We start from the raw sequence: 17,820 nt of genomic DNA, 5'->3' as shown, positions 1-17,820 counted from the left end.
TGTCCAGTTACAGGCCCTTTGGAAGCAGCAACAGGAAGCCATGCATGCTCCCAGGAAGGGGATGGGGAGAAGTCAGTGCCTGGTGGCAGTTGTGGTTCCTCTAGGGGCTGTAGAAGTAATGGGCCTTATGCATTCCCAGAAAGGTAGGGGCAGTGACTGTCAACTGCCTGTGAAGCCTTCAGTGGAGCTTTCACACAGCCTTGATTGTACAGTAGTCCTTCGGTCAGTTTCCAGTTAGCTTTCAGTGAGGACTGTTCCACACATAGATGTATTTCAGATGGTTTATAGAAGGAGATGAGTTCCACTTCCTCCTGCTATCCTGCCTGATGGGTATCAATTTCTTCTTGACTGATTTTGGTAATATATTTTTTCCAAAATTCTATTAATTTTGTCTAAATATTTGAACTTGATATTATACATAATATCCTCATATTCTTTTTAAAACACCTGCAGTTTCTGAAAGATGTATCCTTCCACGTATCTGTTTTGTTTGTGTCTTTATTTTTCTTAATGACTTTTAACAGAAGTTTATCAATGTTATTAAAAATCAATTTTTGTGGGTTTTGACCTCCATATTATACATTTATTTTTGTGGGTTTTGACCTCTATATTATACATTTATTTTCTGTTTTGTTGATTTACAATCTTTTTTCTCTTTCCATCCACACACTGTATTTTATTGTTCTTTTATCTTTATGTTATATATATCTATGTATTCGATATACATATATATATACACACACACATGTAAATTCCCTTCTGAGGAGTGCTTTGGCTGTTTTGAGAAATTTGCTAGACAACATTTTCATTAGCATTAAGTTAATATTTTTTCCAATTCTAATAATTTCTTCACTCATGATTTAATTGCTTGACATTATGTACTAAAAATCATTTGTAGGAATACGAAGCGCATGATAAGTGTATTTTCTTCCAGATAATTGGTGCCTGCGTCTGTAGGAACCCAGAGGCCCTACTAGCCTAGACCACCTTACCAAAGTTAAACCTTGATCTCAGGCTATACTTCTTCAAGGACTTTGAATTTCCAGGTCACCTGACCTTGAGGATATAGCCCTTTATTAAGCTTTGACTTCTGTCTTTCAGGATCTTTAAGGCTGTCAAAAGAAAGTTTTCATTCTCTAGGATGAATAAGACAATGACCTCAGGGACAAAATGGCAACCGTACACACCTTACGTGTCTCATTTCTGCTTCACTTTTTACCTATTAATTCCTATGTTAGTCATGTTTCTACAGTTTAAATTAGAAAAAAAAATTTTAATCTGCCTGTTTAGTTGTCTTCAGTAGGGAAACTGAACGCACATACACACTTACAGATAGGTATATATATGTATGTTGCTATTCCCCCAAACAGAAGAGTACATCTATATACAATACAGCTTTGTTTTCACTAAACATCAATATTTAAAGATTGTTCTATCAATTCTAATCATCAAAGTCCCTGGTTGTTGACACATTCAGACACCAGCCTCTGTTTATCTTTATATAGCACTCACTTCTGAATATTAAAAGCCTTTCTTGGGATGTACACACAGATTTTAAAAACTGCAAACACATATTTACCTTCCAGAACAAGAAAATAGCCTTTATATTTCCTTTTCCAACTAGTCAAGGGAAGTAATTTAATTTACTCCCCTAATTCTCCAGCTCTCAGCTGCCATTTAGCAGAGCCAAGAAGCAGCAGTTCTTACTATTCAGTCTCTCCACAGACAGCATAAAACCTCTTGGCAGACTTGCTGCCTGTCATTGGAGAGACATCGTCCCAACTCAACAAAAAATTCTCATGTGTTATGAGTTGGCTGTTACAAGGAACAGCAATATAAATAATGTTTGCACATTAAACATTAAGAAATCATTATCTTTATATTTAATGGTTTAAAGTAGTTTTCCTAAAAAAAATAAATATCACTATTCTATCTCTAAATGGAAATATTTGATAAGATTTTTAAGGCAGGATTAAAAATAACTTCATTATTTTCATGAATGTGTCTTAACTAGTTACAACATTTCTTATTCATTTTACATTCAATTTTCATAGAAAATATAAGTGGATGCAAATGCATACTGACTATATTATACCTTTGATTTAGGAAGAAAATAAGGTAAAAAATCCACTGTCACCTCCAAAAGCACGCTCTACTGCGAGCTCTTGTTCTTCAGAGGGGATGAGTACCAAGACTGACGTCAAAGATAACACCATTTGCATACCAAACTACCTGGATCAGGAGATCAAAGTAAGAGGCAGTTTTATTAAGTTCCTAACTTGGTAACAGCATGAATATACCAAAAGAAAAAAAAAATCACATTACTGGCACCCTTAAAACTTTAAATGATTTCCACTGACAAATGTATTGATTTAAAAGTAGTGAAATCCGGAGTTCCCGTTGTGGCGCAGTGGTTAACGAATCCGACTAGGAACCATGAGGTTGCGGGTTCGGTCCCTGCCCTTGCTCAGTGGGTTAAGGATCCGGCGTTGCCATGAGCTGTGGTGTAGGTTGCAGATGTGGCTTGGATCCCGCGTTGCTGTGGCTCTGGCGTAGGCTGGTGGCTACAGCTCCGATTCAACCCCTAGCCTGGGAACCTCCATATGCCGCAGGAGCTGCCCAAGAAATAGCAACAACAACAACAACAGCAACAAAAAGACAAAAAAAAAACAAAAAAAAATAAAAGTAGTGAAATCCAAGTCCTGCTCCTTGCAGATTCTATCTGGAATCTAGTCACTCTCATAAAAACATAATTTTGGTTTAAACATAATGAAAATCTTGGTGTTTGCCAAATTCAGCCCTATTCTTTCCATGTCTTTCTAATGCTTGAAAGGTATTACTCCCAACTTCTTACCACTCCCTGAATACTTCCCTCACATATTTTAAGGCAGAGATTTCTCCAGTCAACATTCACCTCTCCCTCTTATCTGTAGACAACTGTTTTGTCAAACTTTTTCTGCCTGGGGTTATAAATTTGGTTATATTTATAATAATATATCAGACTATCAGGAAAGTGTGCTCCAGCCACATAAGAAAGACATATAATCAAGAATAAATCAGGTGGCAGAATCAGGATGATGGAGGATTAAGACATGGCACTCACCTTCTTCCACAAACACATCAAAGAAAACCATCTACATGTAGAATAATTCACACAGAACATCTACTGAATGGGCTGGCAGAAGACCATACACTTCCAAAAAGGGCAAGAAACTCTCCACATAATTGGGTAGAATAAAAGGTGAAAAAAAAAAAAGGGGAGAGAGATAGAGAAAGGAATCAGGATGGGACCAGCACTCCTGACAGGGAGCTGTGGAAGAGGAAAGGAATGCACATCCTGGGAAGCCAGCTAACTGACAGGTATATCAGCTAAGACGGAGGGACCTCAAAGCCTCAGAGAAAAGCACAGCAGCTGGACTGAAGAGGGCAAAGCAGAGAAAGAGCCAAAAAGACCATCTGTAGCACCAAACCAAGACACCTCAGCCTGAGATGCTTGGGTGGGGGCTGGGCACTGAGAATCAGGCTCCAGAGGTTGGTTCTGGGGAGAGCACTAGAATTGTGGCATTGTGGAGACAATCTGAGGGAGCTGAGGAGCAGTGCACCACAGGCTGGGGAGCAGAGTACCTCAGCTGAGGGAAGCTGGGAGGACGACTGGGCCCACAAGAGAAGCAAAGCACCATTGTTGGGGAGGGCAAGAGGAGGAGGGGCAGACTGCCATAGGAATATGTGCACATGTGTACTTTTGGAGGGCGGGGCTATGGGCAATGAGGTGCCTCTTGTGCAAGCTACAGGCTACAGCCCCTCTTGTGCCAGTACCTCCTGTGTAGGTGAACATGACAGGGTGCTTCTTGCATGGTCTACAGGCAGCAGGGGCAAACCACCACAGTTACCTTTGATTCCAGAGGTGGGTGTGGCCGGTCACCACTGGGGCTCCATGAGCTGGCACCACCTGCCACCCCAGTCACCTCAGACATCAGCACATAGGAGGGCACTGCAACAAAGCACTACCTGTTATTGCTCTCACTCCCCTGTAAACACAAACACACTGCTGCTGCTATTGCCAAACACTCAGGTCGCTGCCTACACCTGCCTGAGGGTCACTGTCACTTCCCAGGATCCTGAAACCAGAAGCAGTGTGAACCACCTTGGCAAGTGTCCTTGGAACTGGCTACTAGCCCTGCCCATTGGCTCCATCTCACTGGAAACATGCACAGCACCCCATCAAGGAGATAACAGCCTGCACACACTGAGGAAAGAGACAGCAAGCGTTCAAACCAAAAGCAGCCCCCATGACAAAAAATAAACAGTAAGCCCTCACAAAATACCCAGAGGCACTCTTGCATATAAAAAGCCCTCCAAGACTACAACAGTTGGTTTCCCTAAACTCACTGAATAAGAAAAATATAAGCAAAATGAAATAGCTCAGGAACCACTCTCAGCTAAAAGAACAGAAGAATTCCCCTTGAAGGAGCAAACAATGAAATAGACCTCTGTAGTCTAACAGACACCAAGTTCAAAAAGGAGACAGTGAAAACACTGAAGATATTAGGAGCAAATACAAAGGAATTAAGAGTGGATATCAATAGTAATGTAGATTACTTTAGAAAGAAACTAGAAAACATAAAGAGGAGCCAAGAAAAACTAGAAAATTAATTTGCAGAGATGCAAGCTAAGTTACAGGCACTGAGGAGCAGAACGGATAATGCAGAAGAACAAATTAGTGACGTGGAAGACAGAATAATGGGAATTGCCCAATCAAGACAGCACATAAAACTGAATGAATAAACATGAAAGCAATATAAGAAATCTATGAGATAATATAAAGCAGGCCAATATGCAAAACAGGGATTCCAAAAGGAGAAGAAAAAGGGGATTGAAAATATCTTTGAAGAAATTATGGCTAATTGAAAATATATCTGAAGAAATTATGGCTGAAAACTTTCTAAAATCTAAAGGAAATGGATATCAAGATACAGAAAGCACAGAGGGCCCCAAACAAGTTGAACCCAAACAGGCCAATGCCAAGATGTTATAATAAAAATGGCAGAAGTTAAAGAGAAGATTCTAAAGGCAGCAAGAGAAAAAGACTTGATTATAAGGGAATCCACATAAGGCTATCTGTTGATTTCCCACAGAAACACTAGTCCAGAAGGAGTGGCAAGATGTATTCGAACTTCTAAAAGGGAAAATTTTGCAGCCTAGAATACTTTACCCAGCAAGAACATCATTTAAAATAGGAGAAATAAAGAATTTCTCCAAAAAATCAAAAACTAAAAGAGTACAGAAATACTAAACCCATTCTTAAATACTAAAAAGCCTCCATTAAGAAAAAAAGAAATAGGATGGAGGAAATCACAATTGGAAAGTAACCACTTAAATATTGCCAGTATACAGATATACAAGGAAAAGAAACCCAAAAACCTATTGTAAAAGGATGATAAACACAAGGAACAGCAAATGGATAAACATGAAGATGTTAAAAAAGGACATCAAAGTCATAAAATATGGGGATGGAAAGTAAGAAAATCTATACTCTATTTTTTCAAGACTGTGTTTTGAACCTACATGACTATTAGGCTAAAGCAAGCAGATACAGCAACATACTTGAAAAACAGGGCAACCACAAATCAAAACCAAACAATACATTCACAAAAACTAAAAAGAGTAAGACACAAGCATAAAATAAAAGGAAATCATCCAAACAAAAAAGAATGGAACAATGGAGAAACATTGAATCAACTGAAAATAAGATTTAAAATAGCAGTAAATACATATTTATCAATTATTACCTTAAATGTCAATGGACTGAATGCTGCAATCAAAGGACACAGAGTGGCAGACTGGATAAAAAAAGAAGAGACTATAATATGCCACCTACGAGAAATCACCTTAGCATGAAGGACACACATAATTTGAAAATGAGGGGTTGGAAAAAGATAATTCATGCAAATGGAAAAGACAGGAAAGCAGGAGTGGCAATACTGATTTCAGGCAAAACTGACTTTAAAACAAAGGCCATAAAGAAAAAGAAGGATACTACTTCATGATAAAAGGATCCATTCAAGAAGAGGATATTACATTCGTCAATATATATGCCCCCAAAATAGGAGCACTCAAATACATACAAGAAATACTAACAGACATAAAAGGAGAAATTGGTAGGAATACAGTAATAGTAGGAGACATTAACACCCCACTCACATCAATGGACAGATCCTCTAGACAGATAAGGCAACAGAGATCCTAAATGACACAACAGAAAAGTTAGACCTCATTGGCATTTTCAGGACATTACATCCAAAAAAATCAGTAAATACATTCTTCTCAAGCACACATGGAAAATTCTCAAGGACTGACTGCATACTGGGGCACAAAGCTAACCTCCACAAATTTAAGAGTACAAAAATTATTTCAAGTAGCTTCTCTGACCACAATAGCATGAAACTAGAAATCAACCACAGCTAAAGAAATGAGAAAAAACTGACTACATAGAAAATAAACAACATGCTACTAAAAAACCAATGGGTCAATGAGAAACTCAAAAGGGAAATTAAATATTATCTTGAGACAAAAGATAATGAAAACACAACCATTTAAAATCTATGGGATGCCACAATAACAGTTCTTAGAAAGATGTTCATAGCTATACAGGCCTTCCTCAAAAAAGAAGAAAAATCTCAAATCAACAACTTAACCTATTACCTAAATGAATTAGAAAAAGAAGAACAAAAAACCCCTAAAGTCAGCAGAGGGAAGGAAATCATAAAGATCAGGGAGGAAATCAATAAAACAGAGATCAAAAAAATAATAGAAAAAAAAATCAACAAAACCAAGAACTGGTTCTTTGAAAGGGTAAACAAAATTGACAAACCTCTGGCCAGATTCACCAAGAAGAGGAGACTAAGAACTCAAACAAAATAAGAAATGAAGGAGCAGAAATCTCAATGGATACTGCAGAAATACAAAAAACTGTAAGAGAATATTATGAACCATTATATGCTAACAAATTTGACAACCTAGAAGAAATGGACAACTTTCTAGAGACATACAGTCCACCAAAATTAAATCAAGAATTGATAAATCAATTTGAACAGATCACTCAATAGAAATGAAATTGAGTATGTAATAAAAACACTCCCTACAAATAGAAGTCCAGGACCATGGGTTCACAGGTGAATTCTGCCAAACATACAAAGAAGAACTTATACCCATCCTTCTTAAACTTTTCCAAAAGGCTGAAGAAGCCAACATCACCTAAATATCAAAACCAGACAAAGATACTATCAAAATCAAAGATACTACCAAAAAAATAAAATTATAGGCCAATATACTTGATGAATATAGACACAACAATTGTCAACAAAATTTTAGCCAACCAAATCCAACAACATATAAAAAAGATCATACACCACGACGAAGAAGGATTAATCCCAAGTTCACAAGGATGGTTCAACATAAGCAAATCAACGTCATACACCATAGCAATGAAAAAAAAGTCAAAAACCACATGATCTTCTCAATAGATGCAGAAAAAGTATGTGACAAAATCCAACATCCATTCATGGTAAAAAAATCTTACCAAATGGTTATAGAAGGAATATACTTTAACATACTAAAAAGCATTTATGACAAACCCATAGCAAATATAATACTCAATGGAGAAAAGATGAAAGCCTTCCCACTAAAATCTGGACCAAGTCAAGGATACCCACTCTCATCACTTATTCAACATAGTATTGGCAGTCCTAGCCACAGTAATCAGACAAAAGAAAAAGGCATCCAAATTGGAAGAGAAGTGATAAAACTGTCACTCTATGTAGATTACATCATACTGTAAATAGAAAACCCTAAGGACTCCACACAAAAATTATTGAATCTGATGAACAAATGCAGCAAAGTTGCAGGATGCAAGATTAACATTCAGAAATCAGCTCGATTTCTGTATACTAACATTAAAATATTGGAAAATATAAAAACACAATAACTTTTAAAATCACACCTAAAATAAATATCTAGGAATAAATGTGACCAAGGAGGTGAAAGACTTACATGCTGAGAACCATAAAACATTAATCAAGAAAATTAAAGATGATTCAAAGAAATAGAAAGATATTCCATGCTCCTGGAATGGAAGAATATCCTAAAAATGGCCATACTACCCAAAGCAATCTACACATTCAATGTAAGCCCTATCAAATTACCCATATTGTTCACAGAACTACAACAAACAATCCAAAAATTTACATGGAACCATAAAGAGCTAGAATTGCCAAAGCAGTCCTGAGCAAAAAAAAAAAACAAGCAGGAGGCATAACTCTCCCAAAACTTCAGACAATATTACAAAGCTACAGTAATCAAGACACTGTGATACTGGTACAAAAACAGACATACAGACGAATGGAACAGAACACAGAACCCAGAAATAAGCCTAGACACCTATGGTCAATTAATCTTCGACAAAGGAGGCAAGAATATAAAATGGGAAAAAGACAGTCTTTGGCAAATTCTGCTGGGAAAACTGGAAATCGTCCTTTAAATCAATGAAAGTAGAATACAACCTCACACCATGCACAAAAATAAACTCAAAATGGCTTCAAGACTTCAACATAAGATAGGCATTCCCCTCATGGCTCAGAGGTTAACGAATCCAGCTAGGAACCATGAGGTTGCAGGTGCAATCCCTGGCCTTGCTCAGTGGGTTAAGGATCCGGCGTTGCTGTGAGCTGTGGTGTAGGTCACAGATGTGGCTCAGATCCCGTGCTGCTTTGGCTGTGGTGTAGGCCAGTGGCTACACCACTGATTAGACCCCTAGCTTGGGAACTTCCATATACCACCAGTGCGGCCCTAGAAAAGACAAAAAGACAAAAAAAAAAAAAAAAAAAGGACAAGACACGATCAAACTCCTAGAAGAGAACATAGGCAAAACATTCTCTGACATCAACTGCTCAAATGTTTTCTTAGGTCAGTCTCCCAAAGCAATAGAAATAAAAACAAAAACAAATCAATGGGATCTAATCAAACTTACAAGCTTTTGTATAGCAAAGAAAACCATAAAAAAATGAAAAGACTACCTATGGAAAGGGAGAAAAAAGTTAACAAATGATGCAACCAATGAGGGCTTAATTTCCAAAATATACAAACAACTCATAAAACTCAACAACTAAAAACAAACACCCCAACTGAAAAATGGGCAGAAGACCTAAAGAGTTCTCCAGAGATATACGGGTAGCCAATAGGCACATAAAAAAATGCTCAATACCACTACTTATTGGAGAAACACAAGTTAAAACTACAGTGAGGTACCGCTACACACATGTCAGATGGGTCATCATTAGTGACTATACAAATAACAAATACTGGAAAGGGTGTGAACTCTTCTACATTGTTGGTGGGAGTGTAAAATAGTACAACCACTATGGAAAACAGTATGGAAGTACCTCAGAAAACTAAACATAGAACTACCATATGATCCACCAATCCCATTCCTGGGCACAAACCTGGACAAAACTTTCATTGAAAAAGATACATGCACCTCTATATTCACTGCAGCACTATTCACAATAGACAAGACACAGAAACAACCTAAACGTCCTTGGACAGATGAATGGATTACAAAGATGTGGTATATATACACAATGGAATACTATTTAGCTATAAAAAAGAACAAAATAATTCCATTTGCAGCAACATGGATAGAACTAGTGACTCTCATACTAAGTGAAGTAAGTCACAAAGACAAATACCATATATCACCTATATGTGGAATCTAAAATATGGCATGAACAAACCTATCTACAGAAAAGAAACAAACTCATGGACATGGAGAATAGACCTGTGGTTGCCAAGGGGGAGGGGAAGGGATTGGAATGGACTGGTAATTTGAGGTTAGTAGGTGCAAACTATTGCATTTGGAGTCGTTAAGCAATGAGATCCTGCTGTATAGCACAGGGAACTGTATCTATTCACTTGTGATGGAACATGATGGAGGACAATGTGAGAAAAAGAATGTACATATTTGTATAACTGGGTCACTTTGCTATAGAGTAGAAATTGACAGAACATTACAAATCAACTATACTAAAAAAACCCAAATCAATCAGCTGATATTTGTCATCTGCCATTCTTTTTTTCCTTCTTTAGATCCCTTTGGTAATGCCCACATTGCCTCACTTGAAGATCCACTGCAGTGAATTAAGAGTTAAAATATTGTCGTGATGCCTCGCAGTAGTTTTAAATAATAATTTTCTGTAGTAGCAATGACAGATAACAGGGAATGTTCTACAAATTGTTACTGAACAATCTGGATAAAGAACTATTTTAAATGCAAAGCATAACTAGCATGAGTATAATAATTCATGCTGATGATTTAAACTTGGAAGGAGGAGAAAAGGAAAAGAGGAAAAGGGAGAGTATCTGCAGAACTGACTTGTGTTTATATATGATTTCCTGATGATTGTCACTAAAGGCTTTATATATTATAGGTCTTCAGAATCACTGTTCCCCTCTCCACCACTGATCTTCTTATAACTTGTTCATTCTTATCTTAGGAACTTTCCCCTAAGAATTTTCTTCTTGATCATCTGAGTGGTCATCTTCTCATTAAAATCTCAGTTTAAATATCACTTATTCAGGAGTTCTCACTGTGGCTCAGTCAAAATGAAGCTGACCAGCACCCATGAGGATGCGGGTCCGATCCCTGGCCTTGCTCAGAGGGCTAAGGATCTGGCATTGCCCTGAGCTGTGGTATACACTGGCAGCTATAGCGCCAATTTGACTCCTAGCCTGGGAACTTCCATGTGCCGCAGCTGTGGCCCTAAAAGAAGAAAAAATTTACTTAATGAGAAATACCTTACCTGATCACCCAACTAAATGTAGTTTCGAAGGCATTCTCCATCTCATTACCTTTTGTTATTTTTTCCATTTGTTTATATTTATTATTTTCATTACTTTCAATAAGCAAATTATCTCTGCCTTCCACCTATTTACACTAAAATTTAAGTCTTATATGATTTCATATTTATAATTGTCACTTTATTGTTCATATTTATCATTCATATTTATTATTTTCATTAAAAAACTATCTCTGCCTTCCCACCTCATTTACACTAAAATTTAAGTCTTATATGATTTCATAATTGTCTGTTGTGGATACTGCTTTATCTTTTGTGGCTGGATAAGTATTAGACATCTAGTAATTATTAAGTGTTTGCTGAATGTTGAATAAATAAATACAAGAGTGCTACCAAGATCAAAGTGGAACTATAGAAAATCAGCCTACCACAAAGCCCTCTGACTCAACTAAATGGTAAGCTGAGTGTAGTTGTAGTAAGGCTGTCTTGCTTCCTTGGGCACATCAATATACCAGCATGACTACAGAACTGGCCTTGTAGCCATCTGTTAAAAGGGCTGTCCTCTCAAAGTATCTTCCACCTTACAGATATTGACTTAACTGGCCACTAACTGATATAAAATCCACTAAAATTTAAACAGTTTGAAGCAAGGGACCTTGTCTGTCTTGTTCACAACTGTTCCCCAGCACTCATCATTCTACTTCAAGGCATCATCAAACGGTGGCTATTTGTTAAATAAATGAGAGATCATATCAAGACTTTTCTGCATAAATGAGTCCTAAAAATATAACTCATTTTGGTCATACTCCATCCTCCCATGCCTTCTAGAAAAAAAAAAATCTGGGACAGGATAAGGATAGCAGTGGAGTAGAACATGGATCTCACCTTCTCCCACAAACACATAAAAAAAAAAAATCTACATGTAGAACAATTTACACAGAACACATACTGAATGCTGGCAAAAGACCTCAGATTTCCAAGAAAGAAAGAAAACCTCCACTTAACTGGGTAAAACAAACAGAAAAAGAAAGAGAGAAAAGGAATCGGGATAGGACCAGCACTCCTGAGAGGGAACTGTGAAAGAGGAAAGGAATCTGCCCCGGGAGGCTGCTTAACTGATGGGGAGATCAGCCAGGACAGAGAGGGAGTCTCACAGCCTTGGAGGAAAGTGCAGCTGGTCTGAGGGGGGCAAAGTAGAGACAGAGGCGCACAGAACATTGGTACCACTGCCCCATGCACCACAGCCTGAGGCACTTGGAGGGCACGGGGGCTGGGTGCTGAGACTCTAGCTTTGAAGGTCATTTCCAGGGAGAGGAATAGGGTTGGCTGTGTAGAAACCACTTGAGGAGGCCAGGGATTAGGCGACACGGGGAGCACACAGTACAGAGGCCTGGGTCCACCAAGAAAGCAAGGCACCATTGTTGGGAAGTGGGAGAGGATGGTGGTTGATGCCACCATAGGAACTTCTTTGTGCACATGTGGGCTCTCAGGTGGAGGAGCAAATATTCTGCAGGCTGTGGGGTGAGTGCAAACCACTGCAGCTATCTTGGACTCCAGAGGTGGGCAGAGCCCACCAACACTAGGGGTCCCAGGAATAGGCACTGTCTAAGGCATCAGTAACCTCAGGGGTTGCCACTGTATAGGGCTTTGCAACCAAGTGCTGCACACAGCCCCTACCTCCCTGGGAACACATACACTCTGCTGCTGGAGCTGTCCCCACCTCCCTGAGGGTCACTGCCACTGCTGAGAGCCCAGCAACCAGAAACAACCTGCGGCCCCTACCTCCCTATGGGTCCCCAGCACTGCCAAGGGCCCAGCAACCAGGTGCCACCTGCAGGCCCCACACACTGCATCCACCTCCCTGGAAGCACATGCAAACCGTACACCTTCACATACCCTATGCAAGGGGATAACGGCCTGCACACACTGAAGAGAGAGACAGAGAGCATCCAAACCAAAAGCAGCCCTCGCACCAAAAAAAAACAGTAAGGCTATATAAGCCACCTAGGGATACTCCTGCATATAATTAGCCTCTAAGAGTCCATTTGATAATTGTTCTCCCTAAACTCACAGAGTAAGAAAAATATAGGCAAACTAAAGAAGCACAGGAACCATCCCTAGTTAAAAGAACAAGAGGATTCCTCTGAAGGAGCAAACAATGAAACAGAGCCCTGGGGTCTAATAGACATCAAGTTCAAAAAGGAGGTAATGAAAAATACTGAAGAAATTAAGAATGGATATCAACCGTAATGCACATTACATTAGAAAGAAACCAGACACTATAAGGAAGAGCCAAGAAAAACCAGAAAATTCATCTCCAGAGACAAAAGCTGAGTTAAAGGCACTGAACAACATAATAAATAATGAATGCAGAAGAACGAATAAATGATTAGAAGGAAGGAGAATGAAAATCACCCAATCAGAAAGCCGAATGAAAAAACTGAAAGCAATATAATAGATTTAGGGGTAATATACAGATGCCAATCTATGCATAATAAGGATTCCAGAGGGAGGAAAAAAAAGGGATTGAAAATATATTTGAAGATCGGAGTTCTCATCGTGGCGCAGCAGAAATGAATCTAACTAGGAAATATGAAGTTGCAGGTTCAATCCCTGGGCTTCGCTCAGTGGGCTAAGGATCTGGTGTTGCCATGAGCTGTGGTGTAGGTTGCAGATACAGCTTGGATCCCGAGTTGCTATGGCTGTAGCACAGGCCGGCAGCTGCAGCTCTAATTTGACCCTTAGCCTGGGAACATCCACCTGCTGCTAGTTCCTCCTAAAAATAAAGAAATAAAATAAAAAATATATATATTTGAAGAAATAAGAAATCCTGGCTAAAAAATTTATTTATTTATTTGTCTTTTTGCTATTTCTTTGGGCCGCTCCCACGGCATATGGAGGTTCCCAGGTTAGGGGTTGAATCGGAGCTGTAGCCCCTGGCCTATGCCAGAGCCACAGCAATGCAGGATCCGAGCCGCATCTGCAACCTACACCACAGCTCACGGCAACGCCGGATCATTAACCCACTGAGCAAGGGCAGGGACTGAACCTGCAACCTCATGGTTCCTAGTCGGATTCGTTAACCACTGTGCCACGACGGGAACTCCAGGCTAAAAAATTTAAAGAAGGAACTAGATAACCAGATACAGGAAGCATAGAGGGTCCCAAACATGCTGAACCCAAACTGAACTACAATAAGACATAATACAATAAAAATGGCAAAAGTTGAAGATAAGGAGAGAATTCTAAAGGCAGCAAGAGGAAAAGAGTTAACTATAAGGAAACCCCCATAAGGCTGTCAGCTGATTTCCCTACAAAATGGCTACAGTCCACAAGAGAGTGGCAAGATATATTCAAAGTTCTACAAGGGAAAAATGCACAACCTAGAATACTCTACCCAGGAAGATTATCATTTAAAATAGGAAAAATAAAGAATTCAGCAAACAAAAACTAATGAAAGAATACAGCAATACTAAACCTATCCTAAATGAAATACTGAAAGCTCTCCTCTAAATAGGAAAGAAGTAAGAAGATATAGGATGGAGGAAATCATAATTGGAAAGTTAATAACCTAAATACGCCAAAAAAAATTTTTTTGAAAGCGATGATAAACACAAGGGACAGCCAAAGAATCAACATGAAGATGTTAAAAAGGATATGAGAATCATAAAATGTGGGGAAGGAGAGTAAGAAAATCTAGACTATTTAATATATTTGAGCCTATTTGACTATCAGTATAAAGTAAGCAGATATAGGAAGGGGTTACCATACCTTAAAAACAGAACAACCACAAATCAAAACCAAACAATACATGCACAAAAACTAAAAAAGGAACAGGAGCATAAAACAAAAGGAAACCATCCAACAAAAAGAAAAAAAGGAACAAAGAAGAAATATAGAATCAATTGAAAACAAGGTTTAAAATGCCAATAAACACATATTTATCAATAATTACCTTAAATGTCAATGGACTATGCTCCAACCAAAAGACATAGAGTGACAGACTGGATAAAAAAAACCTAAGAGCTGGAATTCCTATCATGGGTTAGAGGTTAATGAACCCAACTAGGATCCTTGAGGATGTCACTTCGATCCCTGACCTTGCTCAGTGGGTTAAGGATCTGGCGTCGCCAAGAGCTGTGGTGTAGGTTGCAGACACAGCTGGGATCCTGTGCTGCTGTGGCTGTGGCCAGCAGCTATAGCTCCAATTCAACCCCTAGCCTGGGAACTTCCATATATCTCAGGTGTGGCCCTAAAAAGCAAACAAAACAAAACAGAACAAAGCCTCTAATATGCTACCTACAAGAGATTCACATTAAGGCAAAGGACACATAAAAACTCAAAGTGAGAGGAAGGAAACAAATATTTCATGCGAATGGAAATGAAAGGAAAGCAGGAGTATCAATACTCCTATCAGACAAAACAGACTTTTAAACAAAGGCCATCAAGAAAGACAAAGAAGGATACTATTTAATGATGAAAGGATCAATTCAAGAAGAGGATACTACACTCATCAATATATATACAAACCTAGTATAGAAGAACCCAAATACACACACCAAATACTAATAAACAGAAAAACTGATATTGATGGGAGTGCAATAATAGTAGTAGACTTTAACAATCCACTCACATCAATGGGCAGATCTTCTAGACAGAAAATCAATAGGGCAAGAGAGGACCTAAATGGAACAATAGAAGAGTCAGACTTAATATTTTCAGGACATTACATCCAAAAAACCCCAGAATATACATTTTTTCAAGTGTACAGAGAACACTGTCAATGATTAAGCACATATTGGGGCACAAAAGTAACTAACAAATGTAACATTACAGAAATTATTTCAAGCATCTTCTCTGACCACAATGTCATGAAACTAGAAATCAACCACAGGAAGACATAGGAAAAAACTGCTTCATGGATACTAAACTACATGCTACGAAAAATCAAATGGATCAACAAGTAAATCAAAAAGGAAATTACAGAATTCATGTTGTAGCTCAGCAGGTTATGAATCCAGCTAGTATCCATGAGGATGTAGGTTCAATCCCTGGCCTCGCTCAGTTGGTTAAGGATCTGCCACTGCCACAAGCTGCAGCATAGTTTGCAAAGGCAGCTTGGATCTGGTGTTGCTATGGCTGTGGCAAAGGCTAGAAGCTAAAGCTCCAATTCGACTCCTAGCCCAGGAACTTCCTGAAGCCAAAGGTGCAGCCCTGAAAGGACAAAAAAAGAAAGAAAAAACCTTGAGACAAATGACAATGAAAACACAACCATTCAAAATTTATGTGATGGTGCAAAAGCAGTTCTTAGAAGGAAGTTCATAGTGATACAGACCTTTTTCAAAAAAGAAAAGTCTCTAATTAACAATCTAACCTAGCACCTTAAAGAATTAGAAAAAGAAGAACAAACAAAAACTAAAGTCGGCAGAAGGAAGGAAATCATAAAGATCAGAGAGGAACTAAAATAGAGATTCAAAAAACAATAGGAAAAAAAAATCATTAAAACCAAGAGCTGGTCTTTGAAAGGGTAAACAAAATTGACAAACCTCTGGACATAAGAAAAAAGAGAACTCAAACAAACAAGAAATGAGGAGTTCCCGTCATGATGCAGTGGTAAACAGATCTGACTAGGAACCATGAGGTTGTGGGTTCAATCCCTGGCCTCACTCAGTGGGTTAAGGATCTGGTGTTGCTGTGGCTGTGGCCAGCAACTGCAGCTCTGATTCAACCCCTAGCCTGGGAATCTCCATATGCCATGGGTGAGGCCCTAAAAAGCAAAAAAAAAAAAAAAAAAAAAGAAGACGAAGAAATGAAAAGAGAGAAATCTGAACAGACACTTCAAAAATACAAACAACTGTAAGAGGACGCCACAGACAATTAATTATATACCAACATATTTGACAATCTAGAAGAAATGGACAAATGGACAACTTTCTAGAAACAGCCCACCGAAACTAAATAAAAGAGAAACAGGTAATTTGAACATACTGATCACTAGATGTGAAACTGAATATGCAATAAAAATACTCCCTACAAACGAAAGTTTAGGAACAGATGGCTTCACAGGTGAATTCTACCAAACATACAAATAATTTATCCCAATTTTTCTTGACTCTTTCAAAAGACTGAAGAAGGAACACTCCCAAAGATATTCTATGAAGCCACCATCACCCTAGTAACAAAACCTGATAAATACTACCAAAAAAGAAAATTATAGGTCAATATCTTTGATGAATATTGATGCAAATATTCTCAAAATTTTTTAACAAAGCGCATCCAACAACACATTAAGAAGATCATATACCATGACCAAGTGGGGTTCATCCTAAATTCACAAGGATGGCTCAACATACACAAATCAATAAAATTTCATACTGCATATTAACAAAAGAAAAGTCAAAAACTACATGATCATCTCAATAGATGCAGAAAAAGCATCTGACAAAATTCACCATCCCTTTCATGATAAAATCACTGACAAAAGTGAGTATAGAGGGAACATATCTTAAAAGAATAAAAGCCATTTATGACAAATCTACCTACCAATATTCAATGGAGAAAAGCTGAAAGCCTTCCCACTAAAATCTGGAACAAGACAAGGATGCCCACTCTCACCACTTTTATCCAACATAGTATTATAACTTCTAGACAGAGTAATCAGACAAACAAAATTTTAAAAAGGTATCCAAACTGGAAGAGAAGAGGTAAAATTGTCACTATATGCAGGTGACATGATATATAGAAAACCCTAAGGACTCCATACAGAAACTACTTGAACTGATCAATGAATTCAGCAAAGTAGCAGTATACAAAATTAACATTCAGAAATGGGCTGTATTTCTATATACTAACAATGAAATATTAGAAAAGCAATATAAAAAAAATACCCAAAATTTAAATACCTAGGAATAAACCTGACCAAGGAAGTCAAAGATACATACATTGGAAATTATAAAACATTAAGCAAGGA

The 17,820-nt window shown here is 38.2% G+C and overlaps 1 protein-coding gene across 5 annotated transcripts in view; it reads left to right on the top strand.

Moving 5' to 3' along the window:
* The window catches only part of C10H4orf17 (chromosome 10 C4orf17 homolog), a 365,717-nt gene that overhangs the window by 330,782 nt on the left and 17,115 nt on the right, over positions 1–17,820 (top strand). For all 5 annotated transcript variants that reach the window (XM_047799480.1, XM_047799476.1, XM_047799477.1 and 2 more), the window contains one exon: positions 2,107–2,250. In XM_047799480.1, the coding sequence (XP_047655436.1) occupies positions 2,107–2,250 (144 nt within the window). The remainder of the gene's footprint in view (positions 1–2,106; positions 2,251–17,820) is intronic.

Source organism: Phacochoerus africanus, chromosome 10 (assembly GCF_016906955.1).
Source record: "Phacochoerus africanus isolate WHEZ1 chromosome 10, ROS_Pafr_v1, whole genome shotgun sequence".
Classification (NCBI taxonomy): Eukaryota; Metazoa; Chordata; class Mammalia; order Artiodactyla; family Suidae; genus Phacochoerus; species Phacochoerus africanus.
The sequence above is the reverse complement of the archived record's forward strand: the minus strand, read 5'-3'. Positions and strand labels throughout refer to the sequence as shown.